This window comes from Prionailurus bengalensis, chromosome B1 (genome assembly GCF_016509475.1).
Source record: "Prionailurus bengalensis isolate Pbe53 chromosome B1, Fcat_Pben_1.1_paternal_pri, whole genome shotgun sequence".
In the NCBI taxonomy this organism is placed as follows: Eukaryota; Metazoa; Chordata; class Mammalia; order Carnivora; family Felidae; genus Prionailurus; species Prionailurus bengalensis.
This window is the reverse complement of record NC_057344.1, coordinates 87,218,291-87,239,541: the sequence shown is the minus strand read 5'-3', so window position 1 is coordinate 87,239,541 and position 21,251 is coordinate 87,218,291. Positions and strand designations below refer to the sequence as shown.

Below are 21,251 nucleotides of genomic sequence, written 5' to 3'. Positions count from 1 at the left end.
AGAGGGGAACATAAGATTATTAACAATAGAGAAAATAAAAAATGTTTTTTTAAAAACAGAAAGCAAATAGGCAGTGAATCTCTGATCTTCCATTTTCCAACACTTGTTATTTGCAGGCAACTTACTTTACAGCTCAAATACACACTCCTTTTAAACAGTATGAATATGTTAAAACACTACTTTAATCTCAATTTGTTGATTCTTTGAGAATATCTAGTTAAAGATAACTTCAATCTTAAATCTATAGCATATATTTCCTATGTCCCTTGATGTGGGAAAAAAAATACCAGAAAAAATTTCACCCACTTTTCCAGAAATTTATAAATATACTCTACCTTTTTTCTTTTTCATTGGTTCATGGCTGTCTGGTGATGTGGGAATAGGAGAGGTATCCATTGGTTCGGATTCTTCAGTTGACACCTCCACTACAGTTTCTGTAATGACATCTGGCCTCATAGCAGCATGGATAAATTCTGGAGTTGATACACAAGGAGGGACAAACACTTCCACTATAAAGAAAAGTTGAAAAATTAAAATTTCCCACCCCCATTAACACTTTTTAATGCGGACAATTCAATATTTGATACAGGTGAGACTTATTAACAATTCATCAAAACAGGATAAATGCCTGAAGTTAATTTGCTGAATATGCAATATGATCTCAAGTACGTAAGGAAATAAATGCAAAGAAAATCAGGCTGAAGGTAAGGTAGTAAAAAGGTGGGGATCATACGAGGTCACCCCCCTTCTTCACATTTTTACATGCTTTCGAGCTTACTCTAGAAGACTGAATTATTTTGACAATTGGGAAAACATCTGAAAATAAAATAATAGTATAATATAATAGTGAGTTCTTTAATAATTACTTTCCTTCCTGGTACCCATCATTATGCTCTAACTAGGTAATACATGCACATGGTATAAAATTAAAAACATTTAATAAAGGGACGCCTGGGTGGCTCAGTCAGTTAAGCGGTCAACTCTTGATTTCGACGCTGGTCATGATCTCACGGGTCTTGAGATCAAGCCCCACATCGTGCTCTGTGCTTACAGTGCAGAGCCTGCTTCAGGTTGTCTGTCTCCCTCTCTCTGCCCCTCCCCCACTTGTGCTCTCTTCGTTCTCAAAAATAAAATGTTACAAAAATATTTTAAAAACCATTTAATAAATGTGTCTGCAGTGAAAAGAAAGCACTTACAGATCATTTCAAAATATGAAGAAAAGGAAAACCTCATTACAGCCCAATTAATATCATCTTTCAGTATTTAAAATTTTATTTAATGTAACAGTCCTGATGTTTTGAGTCACTAAACCAATACATACAGACTGCCATTCGGTGTTCTATTACAGTAATGTTGCTCTGGTTTCCTTTCCATGTGCATGAATAATCAGAATAGGACATTTCTATTTCAATTAGGAGACAGTTAATACATACTATTGTGGATCAATACATTGACCAGCATGCCCTAACTTTTTTCTCACATCTCTAAATAATACATGGGATTCCAATTATGAAAAAGGACATTTGCTCTTAGGATTTATTATAAATCCCTATAATAAGAAAGGCCAATATCATTGTATAAGTCAGATTAACACTTGGACATTAAAACTGGAAGACAAAACGACTCTCAAAGGCAGTCTTAAAGAAAAAACGGGACCAAAAGAAAAAGAAACTTGTAGCCTGAGGGAGTATACGGAAATGGTGGAAGCTCTATCTCCTCTTTCCACCTCGGATGGTTCCCTGGAGCTACTGCCTATTTATCACTGAAGAAAGGATAGAAAGCAGTCTTGGGAGGCAACTCCACCACCCCATGTGCCATTCCCTTAAGGACTACAAAGGTTTCTAATTTACCCAGAACTAGGAAAATGAGACATGACAGGAGAGGTAAAAACTTAACGAACATTTATCTGTCTATAGTGGGCATTTTCTGTATCATTTATTATAAAAATCAAGTATTTCAAGTATTTAAATCTTGGGAACTTTGACAAAGATCAATTATTGCTGTCACAGGTATTCGTGCATAATAAACCTTGAGAACAACAACAACCCCCATGTATTTAAGAAGAAACTTTCAGGGCACCTGGGTGTCCTAGTCAGTTAAGCCACCGACTCTTGGTTTTGGCTCAGATCACGATCTCGCAGTTCGTCGGTTCAAGCCCTGCGTCAGGCTCCACACTGACAGCATGGAGCACTCTTGGGATTCTCTCCCTCCCTCTCTGCCCCTCTCCAGCTCCCTGCTTGCTCACTCACTCTCTCAAAATAAAAACACATTTTTTTTAATTAAAGACAAAAACAGAAGAAACTTTTATTTTAGATACGTGGAGTGATGTGACATGTTTAATATAAAACAGAACAATTCACATACCAGGACTTCTTGAATCCCTTAAGCAGGTAGGAGATTCCATATGAAGCAGGGCTTCAGCAGCTTCAATGGTCTTATCTGTACAGTGTGCATTACTGCTATGAACTGATGCTTCCACTGGGGGGAAAATAAGTTCTACTCAATTAAAAATATACTGAATACATTACTAAATTAAAACATATTAGTCTATGAGAAACAAATTCACTCTGATATGAATAAATAAGTCATTGATACATATTAGTCCATATAAATTATTTACACAAATAATTAAAAAAAACAATCCAGTATCTATACTTTACAAAATAAGTGTTGAATTATAAAGCAACTATTGAGAATGATTAGAAATTACCAAGAAATTTCTGAATCTTACCGAAAGGAAAACAAGGACAGACCCTTGAAATCTGAATCTTATATCAACTTTAGAACAAAACTAACTTGGGGGTAGGGGGATGGACAGTTGTAGTTTAACAATTGGGGAAGTCAATTCTGTATCTTGACATACTGCTACTGAAATCAGGGGACATACCTTGCAGAATCAGTGGGAAACACATTTCTACATTAGTTTAATGAATTGGTTTCTTACAGACCCTCCTAGGTGAGTACTCTAACATAGCACCAGAACACTAGGAACTTTCTTCCCAATAACCTTGTCTCTTCTTCAGGACTTCACTGAGCTTTTCTGGGTTTTACCCAATAAATTTGTCTTTAACGTTTCTGTGTTTGTGGGGCGCCTGGGTGGCTCAGTTGGCTGAGCGTCTGACTTCGGCTCAGGTCACGATCTCACAGCTTGTGAGTTCGAGCCCCATGTTGGGCTCTGTGCTGACGGCTCAGAGACAGGAGCCTGCTTCAGATTCTGTGTCTCCCTCACTCTCTCACCCTAACCCACTCACATTCTGTCTCTGTCTCTCTCAAAAATAAACAAACATTAAAAATAATAAATAAAGTTTCTGTGTTTGTTTTCCCATGAAGCCTTTTCTAATTCTGCCACCTTCTGTAACTCTTTTTTAGCACTGTCTGCTTTGCTGACTGAAATACCTGTGAAACAGTAAAACATAATACAGCAGCCATTTGGGCTTTCAAGTCCAACAGCTTGGGTTCTGCCACTTATATGTTACCCTAGACTAGCTCAGTTTCCTCTTTCACAAAACAGGTGTATTACTTACCTCATATAGGTGTGAGAATTAAGTGACGTGCAATACCCATAAAAAACATGTACAGTGCCTGGCATATAGATAAGTATTTAATAAATGATAATTTCTTACCACTCCTATAAGATTATATGTTCCCTGAGGTCAGGAGGGCTATCTTAACTCATCTTTATATCTGCTATAATTTCCAATATAGACTTTAAATACAACAGACATGCAGTATTTCTTTTATATATTAAAGTTAAAAACAACCCACAGACCTCACAGGGAAATTGGCCATTCAAAGCACAAACTTCCATTAATGACATATTAATTTAACACCCTGACTTAAAATGTTGAATATTCTACTTGGTAAGAGCTTCTGAAACATGAATATGCAACAGTTTCTAATTTGATAGATTTTTCTCAGTATGTCCTATAGAAAAACTAAAACGAAATATTTGTATAAACTGCACAAACCATATGACAGATCCATACATTCTACACAGTAAAGATATGAATCTTTTAAAACTGTTTTCAGGAAACTCTGAATTGAAAAAAAAAAAAATTCACTTAATCTCAAAATTCACCAAATGCTAAAGCTTTTAGCCTTAAACAGTAGTCATTTGGAGAGCATTTATTTAAAGGAAAAAAAAAAAATCCAGCGACTGTTTTACCACCTGTTGCACATCATCCACACTCTCAAGCAAGGTACTGAGTCTCTCCAGTTGCTCTTTCCATTTATGGAAATCTGCTCAAAGCTAAACAGTTCCAGAGAGGCAGCCAAACCTCTAAGTAAATCTATCTTTAGGTGACCCTGCTTACTCTTTATCTGCAGCTTCACTGAAGCAAAGGATTCAATCAGTCCCAGCTCAACTTTAAGAAACTTAGTAAGTATAAAATATATTACCATTCTCAAGTAGTTTTTTCAAAGTGCCTCCCCCAACACTCACATGTATTAAAGAACCTTGGAAAGCAATTTCTCAGGCTTTTAAAATTTATTCTAGGAACTTCATTCTCTTTAGAGTCTGCTTGTGTTGCAATTTAGGTGTTGTCTTATGTGCTATTAATAAACTATCCTGGGTAAACTAATTCCTTATGTAATTGTATTAAGACACACCCTAAAAACCTTACCATACTAAAATGACAGCTTCAAAGCACTTGACAATACAGAAACAGAATTTTACCCAATGTTTAATGTTTTCAGTTATAAACAATGAAATGTGCCTAATGGTTACATATAGTGCTGCTCTGAGTTTTAATGCAGTTTGAGGCACATTTCATGTTAGTCATGTTGCTATTTCTGACCTCAAACTCCCGTCTCCCCCAAATTCAACATATTATTTCCCAGAAATATTTTACATTTACAGAGTAAAACATTACATAACAAACTTTAAGAATTAAATTTACCAATTCATATTTTAAATTTAGGATAAGAATATAAAAAATGCAGATGTTCTTTATGAATTATCAAAGAGAAGACCTAATACTCTGTGTTCTGTCAACAAATGGTTCTTGAGCACTTATCATAGCCAGATCCTGTGCCACAAATCTGAAATACAAGTGTGAATAGATCTCTGGCCTCATGAAGCTTATACTAAGAGTTTAGAAACATAAATGGTAGTATCAAAAACATAAATGAAAATATTTCAAAACTAAAGAAAAGTACAAAATAAAGTTACTCTCTAAACAGCTTATTAAGTAGAACACTGATTTCTCTTTTTTTGATGCTTATTAATTTTACCTTTTGTCATTTTTATTAACTGAAATAACCCTAAGCACTAGGAGCTCATACTTAGATCAATTTGCAATATTGTACCCATCAGTATCCAAGAATACTTAACCATTTTGTAAAAGAAAGCACTATCTCCTTTTAATTTTCTTTTGTTGATACAAGTCTGTAAGTAGTTTCTGATAAAAGAAATTTAAGAAATATTTCTCAGGGTGCCTGGGTGGCTCAGTCGGTTAAGCTCAGGTCATGAGCTCCCAGTTCATGGGCTTGAGCCCTGTGTAGGGCTCTGTACTGATTGATAGCAGCCTGTTGGGATTCTTTCTTTCTCTCTCTGTCTTTCTCTCTCTGTCTTTCTCTCTCTCTCTCTCTCTCTCTCTCTCTCTCTCTCTCTCTCTTTCTCTCTCTCTCCCTCCCTCCCTCCCTTCCCTGTTTTCTCTCTCAAAATAAATAAAATAAACTTAAAAAAATAAATATTTCTCTTATTCAAGTTTCTGTAATTTTTAAAACCTTTCAATTCCTTTGGTTCAGCTCAGTAATTCAAATACAATTTAAACTAGAATTATGCACAATTCTTAAGGATAAACATGAATTTAACAGTGTTGTACAATCAAAGTAAGCAAATAACCAAACTACATGCAAGGGCTGAAAACTCCTTATCTCTTACTTAAAACTTGATTTACTGGCATCTTTCTAGACCTGTGTATGAAATTAATGGGAGGAAAAAATAAGCTGTTGCTTATTTTAAAATAAGCTGTTGCTTCATTTTAAAAATTGAAACAATGAAGACAAAAGTAATCTGAAAGGTATCATTTTCTACTTAAGACTAGTAGGTGGTGTTGCTGGTTAATCCCTCTTGAAGAAATAAATGTATCAAATAAACTTCAAAACAATTTCAACTTTAATCATTGTGCCAAAATCAAATTTGCTTTTTTATGCCCTCCTTTAGTATTGGTAAGAGTCTTGTTGTTTCATTTCCAGCTTTCTAATCAACTGGTGTTTGTATGGCAGAGTACTCCAGACTCACTCAACAGCTGTTACAAAATACCAAACTTGGTAATTAAGTCTGACAAGAGACATACCTCTCAGCTTTGCAGAAGAGAATGCTGGCAATGGATCTAGTTCATAAGAAAGTTCTTAAGGTCAAAAATAAAAATTAACAGCAACTTAATTTGAAAGCAATGGGAAAAAACAACAACACTTCCTTAAATGATAGTAGTATGCCCCTACAAGCAAGACCATAAACTAGTATTACAAGGTCATCACTCAAGTGTGCACCTGACTTACTACAGCTTATCTCCTAATGCCCCAAGGTGTCAACAGGTGAGTGAAGAATAAAAAGGAATGCAATAAAAAGGGGGGAAAAGGTAAAAATTTTGGGACACTCCATCTTTTCTTGTTCCTCTTTGACTTTCTAATTACTATAGTTACAATTTAAAAGTTTAAAAGGGAAAAAGAACTAAAATTATTTTTGTAAAATAGAGCTACTTGATGAAAACTTAACATGAGGCACGTTTAGTTTTTAAATTCCTGCAGCCAGCTTTTAAAAAGTAAAACTGAAATTAATGCCTTTCATTTAACCCAGTATATTCAATATATTGTCATTTCAACACGAAATCAATATAAAAGTTTTCCACAGTTTGTTTAAATTAGTTAAAATTAAAAAAAAATAAAAATTCAGTTTCTCAGTCACATTTCAAGTACTCAATAGCCGTATATGGCTAGTGGCTATGGTACTGAAAAGTGCGGACTAAATAAAACTGTAACACAGCTATTCTCAAACTTTTTGGTCAGGGAAACTTTTATACTCAAACTACTGAAGACCACAAAGAGATTTTGTTTATATAAGTCCTATTTTTATGAATTTTTTTATTTTATAAATTTTTTTTTTTTTTTTTTACTATTTATGGGGGAGGGGGGCAGAGAGATAGGAATACACAGACTCCAAAGCAGGCTCTAGGCTCTAAGCTGTCAGCACAGAGCCGGATGCGGGGCTCGAACTCAGACCATCAGATCGTGACCTGAACCCAAGTCAATTGCTTAATTCACTGAGCCACCCAGGTGCCCCTATACAAGTCCTATTTTTAGATATTATTCTATTTGAAATTGAAATTAAGAAGACATTACAATATTTATAAGTTCATTGAAAATAATAAACCCAATACTTACAATATTTTTATGAAAACATTTTCTATCACAAACAAAAATCAGTAAGTAGCTTTGTTTTACATTGTAGCAACTTTTTGTTAATACATGATAGAAACACAGTTGAATTCATATTTGCTTCTTCATTCAATTTGTTGTGATATCAAGTCACATAGCCTCTAGAAAACTCTGAACACTTGTGAAAGTGAAAAAAGGCAAATGTCTTAGCATTATTATGAAAACAATTTTGACCTCACAGACTCCCTGAGCCTAGTTACTCCCCAGATCCTCAGATAAGAGATTTCGGTTTTTAAGAACTGCAACTGTAATTTGTTGCCAAACATAATATCCAAATTCTATCTTAGTGTTTCTGTAACTTTTAGCTTCTAGTGTGTATAGATGAAAAATTATATTCTATTTTCCGTAAGTACAACAGCATTTTGTCCACTTACACATAAAGGACTTAGCAAGTTTTTCACAAATACTTCTTTGCATCCCTATGAACATTTAAGCTATAGATTAACACAGGGAGTTTAAATAATTATCAAGAACATTCTCCTGCCTGCCCTTTTCAACCAACCACATGTTTCTAAAGATTTTATGTTAAGCTATCCTGGTTGAGTACTTAAACATTGATGTTACTCTTCAACTCAGTTTTTATATGAATTTTAGTACTTATGCTGCAATGAATTCTGAAGAGTAATTTCTTAAACACATTTCCAAATAAAAATTTTTTAATGAATGCCATTTTTCCAGGTTTATTTTAACACATGCTTCAGTTTTTCACATCCTAAATTGTTTCCAAATTGATCTTTTCAAGATTGATCCCAGATATTTCAATTTACAGTACACTGGAAATGATTTTCAAGTTCAAATTTCACAATGACCTTTGACAAACTCGACAGATTTGTTTTGTCAGTGAAAATACTTAAGCTAAATTTCAAGAAACCTCCCCCCTTCCTGCCCCCCCCCCATTTATTAACAGCATTAAAGTAGAGCAAAAGTTCTGGTGACCTTATCTCTCAATTCCAATTTCTTAATTCTCAATTTCTTAAAACAAGTAGAAACAAGTCAAGGGAAGTATAATTGAGAACAAGAAGGTAGAATTTTTTAAATTGAAAATCTTCCAGAAAGTCTTTAGACCATACACACCCAGTGCTTTCACATAAATGTTAAGAAAGTAACATTCATTTTTCCTATAGACATTTATTTTTCCTATAATTAGCTATATACGTTTATGTGTATGTATATATACATACTATGTATGTATATACGTATACATAAAAATAAGCCTAAACTATATTATAGTCTCATTCAACATAAAGACCTGGCCTCAAGTTCCAATGTGGCACAAAGACTGGCTAGCAGAAATTAACCCAATTATGTAATGACCTTACAGACATATTCATTCACATGGTGTAATGTAAAAAAAATCCCAAAAAAATCCTTCACTGTCCATTAAATATTTGAACCACTTATAATTTTAGAGCTTTAAAAATTATTAAAGATCCCCTAGTCAGTCTTGTTCTCTTACAGAAAGTGAAGCCTTAGAGAAGTCAAGTCACTAGCACACAATTAGGTTAGTGACAGTGAGATGCAGATCTTCATCTCCTGACTTCAGGGTCAAGGCTCTTTCTCATACATCACACTGTAAATGAAAGTTTTATAAAGTGTGTCAAGTCTTTACCACAAAAATATTTTGTATGTTAAAATAAAAGTGATTTTTAATAAGTAAGCTTATTTATTTCATTCTTAACTCAAACTCCTCTGACAGCATGAATGGTAATAACTAAAGCTGAAGTTGATAGCTAAAGTTGATAACTTCAAAAGGAGGAAAAGCAAAAGTGTATCCTCAGTACCTTAACATATAACAATATAGTAGTGGTAATATTAAGTGCTTTATAAACTTAGAAACAACAGTTTTGCTAACAATATTCAACTTAAAGCTTACCTCCTTCTACAAGTTTTCATTAGTATCAGTTATTATACACTGATCATCAACCTATTATAGCATTAACATTTATGTATTGCATAGATTTACATGTGTCTCCCCAATTAGACTGTAATATCTTTATGAGGAAGAATTATGTCTAACACTCGATGACTTCCCTCAAGGGAATAAAAAAGTATCATTCTGTTTTACAAATACAAACTTCACAAACATTACTCCGCCAACATCACTGGAAATTGGCAGCAATCTAAATTTTTATTAATTTAGATCCATGATTCTTCATTTTATGGGTCACATTTCCTCCCCAACTTTTAACTCACTGAATAATCCTTGGGTAAATCAGCAAACCTATCTCAAGTTTCCTTCTAAAACAGAGCTTGTAAAAGAGCTTCAGATTACGTGAAAATTATTGAGGAAATAATCTGAAAACAATTATATGTAAAACATATTCTTTACAGAATATTATACTCACAAGGAAACTTCAATTGTAAGATTCATAAATACTAAAGAAATGCAGTAAGACTAGAAAACAACACATAACTTAAAAACCTCTTATCAAAGGAGATAAAACTTGTGTTTTCAAATTGCAGACTGCCTATATGTTTCCACTCCACACAAAATATCTACAGGTCTCGTTCAGCTTCGCCAATTCCAAAAGCTTATGAAAGAAATACCTTCCACTGGGAAAATTAAGCCCTCTAACATTAACAATGTTTTTCCAAATTCTGTGGGGGGCTATGCTACGGTTCTCCTGGTATGTTCACAATCACTGAAAACATTTCTCGAAATGTTTAACACTCACAGAAATATCACTGACCCCCACAATTACAGGTATTGTTAGTACCAGTAACATGAGGCCTAAAATTCCATTCCTTCATATTATTAATGGACTGAACATACAGAAAAGGAACCAAGTTCTCGCTGTACTCTGCCTCTTATTTACTGATACTTAGGTTCTTGCTCTTACAAAAAAATAACTGTCAAATATGTTTTAATCGTCACGCAGTAAACTGTGACTTTTCTTTGGGACTTTTGATATGTGTATGACATCTTACAGGATAAAAGGCTAGTCACTTATGTGTTATACAATACAGTTATATTATTCAAGACTTTATTTCAACTTAAAGCCCTTCCGTTAAATTTAGAGATACGCATTTATGTTCATGATTCTCCCCAACCGAACTACTAATTTCACACTCTCAAAGGGTAACATCTTTTTGCAACATTAGTCTTTGGTATTTCCCATCTTCCAACTCCCATAGCTGGCGATATGAAACAGAACCCGGGGAAAAGAAACATGTATGCTTTGTTGTTAGCATAAGTAAATAATATTCAAGCACTGCTACATCGGTTCAGGGCCCTCACTGCGCTGTCTGCTATTAAGTAAAGCTGCTTTTTCTATGTAACTTAAGTCCGTGCCCTTCCGCTGCAGCAGTGGCGCTGCACATCCCCCACCCCCGCGGCCACTTCCGTGTTTACACTCCTCTTCCCTCCAATTCCATGCGTACATTGTCAGCTTCACTCCCGCCCAATCTTCATTGGCCCAGCGCGGGCCCAGAGTCCCGCCCCCAGAAATCAACGTTCTTATTTGGAACATCTTAGAGAGCAGATTGGAACCAAAGGCCTGTCAATCCCGCCCGTTCTGTCCTCTCCGAGGCGCTTCCGCTATGGTGGGAGGTTTGGGGGGGAGGGGAAAAGGGGGCAATGCCGTGCTGAGACTTCCCTAGGGCCAAGACTCCCTCTCGCCCGCCCCACTCCTTCACATTCACCCACTGTTTACAAAAATAACCGTTCTTCTCTGATGCCTCAACCGTCCAGGTCAGGGGTACAAAATATATTCCGTGTCCTTCCCATTCTTACCCCTAAAAAAACAACCCACGAGGGAAGGGGCATAAGCCTACTTCTTCACAGCCACCCATTAAATGAGGAAAGGGAGGCGGGCCCCTGAGAGCAACATCAACCCGGGCTATTCCACATTATTCAGTGACCCTTTCCAGAACCGTTACTCCTGAGACTGCACAAGGTGGGGACGTGAAGAGGAGGGGCAGAGCATTTTTTTGGCGGGTATCGGTCTACCGGACGTGGCCCGGGGCTGCATCGTCCACGCGGAAGTCACGGATTTGTGGACCAAGTCTCAAAGGAGAACGGAGCGGGGGTGGCGAGCGTTCACCGGAGAAGCCCGCCGCCCCCGACCGCGGGCAGTAGCGGCCTCTCCGGCCAGACAGCGTGGCAGGCGCAGCCGAGAGACAACAGCCTCACTCACTTCCTGGTTCCTCAGCAACTGGGGTGAAGCGCACAACTCGTCCGCCCCCGAGTCCCCAACTTAACTGCGGCTCGGTTCTCCGGCACCCGCTGCCAGCGCTCCGCCCGGCAGCTGCCGCCGCTGCTCGCCGAACACACCCTGAAGCGACAGCGCCAGATTCGAGGCAGGTTACTCTCCAAGGTGATCACTTCCTGATTCGTCGCCTCCATTACTTCATTCACTACCCCCCTTTCCCCCGGCCGCCCCGGTGACTGAGGTGGACACTGAACCCCCTGCACTGACCGCCACAGGGGAGTCACCCCGCCTTCTGTGCACCCCCTCTCCTGCTGCACCGATGCACAGGAGAAAAGTTCCCTGTCCTTACCAGCCCGGATGAGCAGATCCAGCTGGTTCGTGGGTCCCTCATGCAGAGACGTCGCCATGTTTATCCCGGGGCTGGAGCTGCTGCTTCACATTGACTTACACCGTGAGCAGCGGCAGCAGGGGAGGAGGCGGAACCCACGGCCGGAGATACACGCCGTGCGACCGACACACACTCACGCACTCGCACACACTCAGACGCCCGGATCCTTGCGCGTCCTCCGACAGGAAGCCGAGGCCGGCCCGCCTCCCGCCGCGGGGCTGAGAAACCCCACCACCTAACGGCAGGGGCGGCGGCGGCGGCGGCGGCCGCCTCGGCTGGCAACGCGATCCTTCCGCCCCGCGTTCAGACAGGAAGTCCCGGACGCCCGCCCCGGAGAGCGGCCGCGGCCCACGGCGAGAGACACCTGAGGCTGGAAACCGCCCCGGTAGCCGCGGCTAGGACAAGGCCCCTCGGCAGGAAGAGGCACATTTCACGCTCTGCGGAAGAAAAGTCTGCAATTGTCCCCACTTTGGAAAAAAGCCATTAATCAAATTTTCTTCCTGGAAGAGATCTAATACCTAGTCCAACAGCTGTAAATAAAGGTGGCTATTTAACTTGTTTTGGCCGTTTCAAAGCTTATGCAACATGTAACCCGTCCACTTCAAAAAGCTGCACTTTAAAACAGGAATACCAACAACAAAAAAGGCATACCTACAAAATATTCTAAAAGCTTTACTTGGAAAGTTAAGTAGTTTACAACTACTTTAAGAGGCTGGCTTCGTCTTTTTTCCTCTATAGCAGTGTTAAAGAGCACACTAAACAGGTATTTATTAGTAAACAACAGAATTTGCCAACCTCTGGGAGATTAGATTATCCTTCCCCAATTTGCTAGTCATGAAATTCTCTTCTTACCCTTTCATTTCTGTTTGGTTCATTTGGAAACAAACGTATTCATTTGTATCATCTACTTTTAAAAATCTTTTTCATAGAAACAAATAAGTACATGCTAAAATACAATAGAAGAGCGAGATAAATTGCCATTTAGTGATTTTAAATTTATTGACAACACAAAATCAAACCAATAAAATGACTCAGATGAATCTTCATTAAAACAACAACAAAAAATGCTTCCCTGGTTTCAAAATGTCAGAACCTAAGTTTGAAACAAAATGTTGCCCTGAAGTTGTTTCTACATAAAATTTACATAAAACAGTGCCTCCTACAGAGTAAGTGCTCAATAAGTATTGGCTAAATACACACCAAAAAAAAAATTTGGCAGTTACAAATTTAAGGTACAATTTTTATGATCTGAATTGAATGAACTGTGCTGATAATCCGAGGGGAAAAAAAGTTTTCCAGTGGTAATATTAATGCAATATTTGGCAAAAGTTTGCCCAACATGTCAGTGCAATTTTAGAATAGACTTGCATAGCCCATGACTTTTTTTTTTTTTTTTTCATTTATATACTCATTTATTCTCTTGGAGCTTTGTCCTAGCCCTTCCACCATGATACCCACCCTCCCATAAAAGAACTTATATGCCATTTCCAGAGTACAACTCCCCTTAAACTCAATAAGGATCTTTCTTGCATTAGGTAAACTTTCACCTGTTGGACAAAAGGGACTATATGAGTGGTAGCTTTTTAAATCTCTAGTCAATTTAAAACAAGGATCATCTACTGATAAGCAGCATCTTAAACTGAGACAGTTTCCAGGTGGGGGATGATAAGGAAAACCAAGAAGCAATTCCTGGCTTTAGGCAAATCACTGCAATTGATAATAAATTTGAATGTCTACTCCTATCAATCAGTAGTTTTTCATGTATTTAAAAAGAAAGAGAAGCTTATTTTTTCTGGAGGCAACAGGTTAACTTGGGCTCAAGGAGGAATACACAACAGAAGAGTCAGTTTGAAGTATGATATATAACTTTTACCTCACGATTTGCATCCTGAGATATATCTTAAGAAGTCAATAGCGTGTATTTTACTCTTTGTACATCTTAATTATATGTATTTACCTCGCCTTATATTTTAAGTTCCAAGAGAAGAGAAGCTGTATCTATTCCTACCTAATACTTCACAGTATTCCTGTGTGTGTGTGTGTGTGTGTGTGTGTGTGTGTGTGTGTGTGTGTGTAATAACAGAAATCAATTCAGAAAGACTGGAAAGTATTCCTACATATTTAAAGTTCTTGTAAAAACACAATTCCTTGGGCTTTAATGCAATTCTGCCTTGCTACTGAAACCATACTTTCAAGAGCCACCAATATTTTTTGCAAACTAAAAATACTATATTGGAAATAGCAAGTAAGGAAAAGCTGCTGCTGGAAATATAAATTGGTACAAACTTTCAGGAAAGCAGTGTGGCATTATATATCAAGAATCTAAAAGAGGTTCATGTATTCTGACCCAGGAGTTTCATTTCCAGGGCCTAGCCTGAAGAAATGGAAGACACTCAATGGATTGATTGCTCCATTAAAAATGATTTGAAGAATTTTTTTTTTTTTTAAGGAATTGTCAAGCTGTTTTTCCTGGTGACTGTACCATTTTACATTCCCAAACCAGCACTGTATGAAGGTTCTAGTTTCTCCACATCTTTGCCAACACTTAACTATTTTTGGTCCATTTGTTTTTTATTTTTTATTTTTTTATTATTTTCTTTTTTAAATTTAGTACTTTTTTTTTTAAGTTTACTTATTTTGAGAGAGAGAGAGAGAGAGAGAGAGAGAGAGAGAGAGAGACAGAGAGCGTGCACAGGAGGGGCAGAGAGAGGGAAAGAGACAGAATCCCAAGCAGGCTCTCCACACTGTCAGCTCGGAGCCTGTTGCAGGGCTTGGACTCATAAACCATGAGATCATAACCTGAGCCAAAATCAAGAGCCAGATACCTAACCAACTGAGCCACGTTTGAAGAATTTTTAACAACACAGTAAAATAGTAAAAATATAAATGTGCCAAGATTTAATTACATAGGTATTTGTTCCACACAATATGACCCAAACCATGTAGTACATGTGAATGTATGTATATATAATATGTATACGTATATAGTATACACACACATTCACACACATTCATCTGCATTTCTCAAGTCTTCAAGATTAAGCAGGTATTAATAAGCAGAATAAAAAACTGAGTAAGAATAGATAGGTTAGCATGGTAGACACTTTAGAGCAAATTCACATTCTGCTAATAACATTACAGAAAGGTATCTCCTACACTAAAGTTACTGCTCTATATTAGCAAGGGAAAAAAGATAAATAGCTAACTTTTTGGAAAAAAATTTTAATGTTTATTTTTTATATTAGAGAGGTGGGGGGGACAGAATCTAAAGCAGGCTCCAGGCTCCGAGCTGTAAGTTGTCAGCACAGAGCCTGACAGCCTGCTGCAGGGCTTGAACTCACAACCAGGGACATCATGACCTGAGCTGAAGTTGGATGCTTAACCAACTGAGCCACCCAGGCCCCTGATAAATAGCTAACTCTTATTGAAATAAAAGCTAGTGGTTCCATGGTGTAATGGTTAGCACTCCAGACTCTGAAATAAAAGCTACTATGCTAAATGCTTTACCTTTGCTTTTTTCACATATTCCTCTCTACATTTCTGTGAAATGTGTATCACCATTGTGCTCATTTTATAGATGTGGAATCTAAGGTTCCGTGAGCAAGGTCATCGAGTTAATGGGAGGCAGGGCCAGGATTTGAACCCAAACACTGACTCTAAGAGCCCTTACTCTCAAACGCTACCCAAGCACCAAAGTAACAAGGCCTTCTTATCTGTTACAATGCATTTAGTACCTGTCCATTTTCTTTCTTGTCTGAAAATTAGTTTATATTCCTCCCTTCAAAAGGTGGAACCTAATTCCCCTCTCCCTTTGTGTGTGGGCTGGACTTAATGACTCACTTATAACAAATAGCATAAAACTCAAGTGATGATGTAGAACTTCAGAAACTGTCTGATTGATCTCTTCCTCTTGGGTCACTCTCTCCAAGGAAGCCAACCACCATGTCATAAGTACACTCAAGTAACTATGCAGAGAGAGGACTTTCAGGCAAGAAAACAGGGCATCTTGCCAACAGTCTTGTGTCTGAGCTATCTAGAAGACAGACCCCTCCCCCCTACCCCCCAGCCCTAATCAAGCCTTCAGGGGACTGCAGCCTCACGAAAATCCCTGAGCTAGAACCATGCAAATAAGCCACTCCCCAATCCTTAACCTTAAAAACTACCCAGGCCCTTGGGCACCTCAGTCGGTTAAACATCTGACTTCAGCTAAGGTCGTGATCTCACAGTTTGGCTGGAGAATTTGAGTCCCGCATCAGGCTCTATGCTGTCAGCACAGAGTCCACTTCAGATCCTCTGTCTCCCTCTCTCTCTGCCCCTCCCCTGCTCACGCTCTGTCTCTCTCTCAAAATAAATAAATTAACATCCATAAAGTATTATTAAAATGAAGGCGTTTGAACTCAAAGTCACATATTCATTTATTCAACAAAGAATTATCTAGCACTTACTTTGAGCAAGTTTCTATCATAGGTACCTATTATCACACCTGGTAACACTACATTATATTAACAAAAGAAAAGAATTAAGCCTTCCTAATTCACATAGAACTCCCACTAATGGTGAAGTCCTTAGAGACAGCATGATGTACAAAATTGCTTATACATGAAATTAGGGAAGAGTGAGTATATACTACATTTTTAACTACCACTACCACCCAGGAAAGTTAAATTATTTATATGTATAAAAGCCTTCATAAACCATACATTTTTAATGAGGGGTTCACAAAGGCAAAATTTTGTTAGTACAATGTGCATTTTTCTAAGGAGAAGAGTCATGGCTATTTTTAGACTCTCAAAGAAATCTATGACTCCTAACAGTTATTTCATCATAAATTATCTTGCCGTATGCATTTAAGGACCACGAAAACCCTACAGTGAGTAAGGACTCAGTATGTACCGTTTTGAAGGCAGATGGTTTGGTTTAGGTTTTCTGCATTTTACTTAAGTTATTCCCGGGCCCGACTCTTCCTTGAGCTTACTGTCTCTACACTCTATTGTTTACACTGGGTGACACACAGCTTCGGATTCTTAGAAGCCACTCCTAAAAGACCGTCAATTGATTATTGTAGCTGGTTTTTTCTAATGGATATTAGAGAAACAACTCTTTCCAAATAGCATTTATTAAGTGCCCATATGTACATGACACCCTGCAAAATGAGTTTAAATAGTTAACGATCTCTGTATTTCAGATAACATTTATGACAGCTGATTTCAAGGGTTTGGGTTCTTTATTATCATTAAAGAATTTGTAGAATCTTGAATACTCTGTAAAAATCTTCTTCAATTCTTATGAAACTTTCTAAGAGCTAATACATAATTCCCATTTAGCATGTTTATGCAAAAATTAACAACGGAGTTCTTAACTAAGATCTATTGCAACTCTAGGTTAAATTCTATCTTGAGTGATTTCAAAAGGAATATTCGGATTAACTAATTTCTTCCCCTCTCACAATACAGCTTCTGCGTGCTACCTACCAAAAAATTCCTCAGAGGTCAACACTGAGCTTTTAATTGCCAAACCCAGCCAACTCCTCTTAGTCCTCCAAACGAATGACATTATTGGCCACCCCTTAAAGAAATCCTTCCCTTCGTTTGATTTTCATGAGAATTAACTGCCTGGCTTTGTTTTTTTTCCTATTTGTTTCTTTTCAGTTGATTTCACCCATTTCTCCACAACCCTTAAAGGTGGCTGTCCTCCCAAAGTGTAATCCTTAACCATCTTCTCTCTTCATTCTTCACTCTCTCAAGAATGTTATTACCCATCCAACACTAGTGTTTTCAATATTATTTCTCTACTGATCAAAAATCAGTATCTCAAGGCCTGACTTATTATTTTTTTTAGCTCTAGGCTCTAATTTCCAATGTTATGGTAAACATCTTTATTGGGCTAACCCACTGGTACCTAAAGGTCTTTTTTTTTTTTAATATTTATTTATTTTGAGAGAGGTGGGGCAGGGAGGCAGAGAGAGAGAGAAGGAGAGACAGAATCCCAAACAGGCTCCTCCACACTATCAGAACAGAGCTGGACGCAGGGCTCGAACTCACAAACTGTGAGATCATGACCTGAGCTGAAATCAAGAGTCAGATGGACGCTTAACCAACTGAGCCGCCCAAGCGCCCCTAAAGATCTTTTATCTACAAATCTCCTATCAACAACATTACCATCTTCCCAGGCTAGAAATCTGCATCATCTATGATCCTAGTTTAGGTATTCATGTATTATACAATTTTTGAGAAGAATTCAAAACCTACGTGAAATTATAAAACATAATGTAACAAACATTTATCTTTCCAACATCCAGAACAACAACTGTTATCATTTTGTTATTTATGCCTGAAGATGCTTTTTCCCCCTAAGAAATAACACATTACAGGGTAAGATAACATCTTTCAGGACTACTCTCAGTTCTCATTCACCATTTCATTTCCAAAGAAACCACTATCATTAAGTTTTATGTATATTCTTCTAGTCTATTTTTTACATTTGTGTGTGTGTGTGTGTGTGTGTGTCCCAGAAAAATTTATACTATTATTTTGCATGCTTTGGGTACATAAATGACATTATTCTATATACACCATTCTAAAATTTACTTTTTTTCATTCAAGATTTACATTCTATCCATGCCGGCATAAATAAATATTGCTATGCTTTTTAGATGCTGCAAAATATTCCAATGCATGAATTTACCCCATTTTATTCATCAAATTATCTACTGGTAGGCAAATAAATTTATTTCCATTTTCACTTTAATGAACAATGCTGCAAAAAATTCTTATCTAAACACATATGCTAGGGGTGTCTGGGTGGCTCAGTCTGTTGGACATCTGACTTCGGCTCAGGTTATGATCTCATGGTTTGTGGGTTCAAGCCCCACATCGGGCTCTGTGCTGACAGCTCAGAGCCTGGAGCCTGCTTCTGATTCTGTCTCCCTCTCTCTGCCCCTCCCCGGCTTGCACTCTCTGTCTCTCTCCCTCTCTCTCAAAACTAAACATTAAAAAAAAACATGTACGCTAGAGTTAGTTCACTGTATATACCTACAAATAGAATTTTTATAGAATAGAATAAGTACATTTTTAATCTTATATGTTACTCTATCCAAAGTATCTATGCAAGTCTAAAATCCCATCAGTGATGTGGTCAAAGTTTCCATTTTTCTCAAATTCTTGTCAATACAAGATATAATCAGACTTTAAAAAGTCTATTGGGTGACAAGAAAATTTTCATTGTTGTATTAATTTGCATATACTTAATAAGTACTGGGGATACTTTTTCATATACTTACTGGCCCCCTATAAATTGCCTAGTCATATCCATTGTCATTTTTCTAGGATACTTTTTGTCTTAATGAGGTATAGAATGTCAACATATCATAGATAATAATTCAGATATGTGTTGCAAATATCTTCTGCCAACCTGATGTTTGACTTTTAATTTGGTTGGTCTATAGTATCCTTTGTCCTATAAAAACTTTACATTTTGATGTAGTAAAATTAATATGTGTTTTAATGTATGTTTAAATAGTCCCTGGAATAAAAAGGAAATCATAAAGAACTTAAGAAATATTTAGAAATGAATTACAATTAAAATATAACATGTCAAACTAGGTGTGGCATAACTAAAACAGTACTTCAGAGGTCAGGAGATGAAAAGGTTTAAAAATAAGCTAAGCATTCAACTCATAAAGATGGAAAAGTCAACAGAACAAAACCAAAGAAACAGAAGGAAAGACATAAAAAAAAGTAGGAAAAATGAAATAGAGAACAATAATTTTAAAAAACAGAAAAGATTCACAAAACCAAAAGATGGTTTTGAAAAGATTAATAAAATAGACCTCAGCAAGAGTCATCAAGAAAAGAAGGTGCAAATATAAAACAAAACGGGAGAAATAACCATAAGTACAATAGATATAGAAAATAAGAAATCAGTATTCTAAACAATTGTATGTTAGGCTTAAATGTGGATGAATTATATAAAGAAACTGTATACATTATATAAAGAAAAAATGAATAGTAAGTAGTAGAGAAATTAAAATGTAGTCCACAACCTCCTCTCCATATTATTTGTGAAAAGTCCTAAACTTAAAACAGAGCATGGAGAATCCATCAATTAACTGACCACATCGAAAGATTAAAGGAGAAAAATTGTAACTTACCAAAAAATGCAGAAAAAGCATTGGATAAGACTCCATATTTATGTATAACTAATACAAAAATAAAACCAAAAGCACAGATGGGAATTCTTTATACACTAAAACCTACAACAAACATTATACTTTAGATTGCAACTTTAGCTACACTCCCTTCAAGATTAGGAACAAAACAGGGATGCCAATTAGTATCACTACTCTTCAACATATTAGAGTTCTTTACCGACATTATAAGAAAAGAAAAAGATGTGAGATAAGCAGAAAAAATAGAAGAGGGCTGAGTTGTAACAGCTGAGACCCTCTTAGACCAGTAAGCTCCCGAATGATCCACAGATGACCACAAATAGGTAAGTAAGTCCAGCCATCTCAGCAGAACCACATAGCTAACCCACAGTCTCAGGAAAATCCATAACTAGTTCTTGTTTCAGGCCAATAAATTTGGGGTTGGTTTGCTATGCAACAATAGCTGGTACAAGTAAGGAGTGATGGGTATCCGTTACTGGTTAACTTATAAAGGTAAAATGTAATGGGTATCTATCCTGGAGTATTGTGTGGCAACATATTACATATACACAAAGCAACATGCATGGATATTAAGAACAGTACTTACTAAAAAATGTAGCAAACAGATACATAATACCATTTATATAAATGTTAAATATGTACAATAGGATATACACAATGTTACAAAATATGGCTTGATCAAATTAAAGTCGATGCTTATGAGGAAGGGAGATGTGATTGTCGTATACATAAAAAGGATAGAAAGGAATAGATCAATTGAAACAATAAAACGAGGGTGTGAAGTACCCTCTTACTTTTTTTTTTCCTATGTAAAAAGCCAACTATCTTAATATAATTGATTGATAGCCCATCCTTTCCCACCGATTTATAAATCTATGTCTATTATATACCAGGTTTATAAATACATGCTTACTTGGTTTCTGGGGTTTCTATTCTATTCTATCCTAATGAACTATTTGTCTGTGGGCCAATAACACATTTAAAATTTTTCTAGGGCTATATAATCATTCCTTAAAGATAGGAGCACAAGTACTCTACACTTTGCTCTTCTGCAGAATTGTCTAGATTATTTTTGATCTTTATCTAAGAGTTTATCAACTCCACC

General features: G+C 36.9%; 1 protein-coding gene across 14 annotated transcripts in view; it reads right to left on the bottom strand.

The window, feature by feature from the left end:
* The window catches only part of ELF2 (E74 like ETS transcription factor 2), a 94,045-nt gene that overhangs the window by 10,693 nt on the left and 62,101 nt on the right, over positions 1-21,251 (bottom strand). For 5 of the 14 annotated variants that reach the window (XM_043604040.1, XM_043604023.1, XM_043604083.1 and 2 more), the window contains 2 exons: positions 2,365-2,478; positions 336-509 (listed from right to left, as the gene is read on the bottom strand). In XM_043604040.1, the coding sequence (XP_043459975.1) occupies positions 336-509; positions 2,365-2,478 (288 nt within the window). Of the gene's footprint in view, positions 1-335; positions 510-2,364; positions 2,479-11,940; positions 17,415-21,251 lie in introns of those variants that run through there. The other 9 variants (XM_043604073.1, XM_043604101.1, XM_043604120.1 and 6 more) reach the window with 3 other exon arrangements.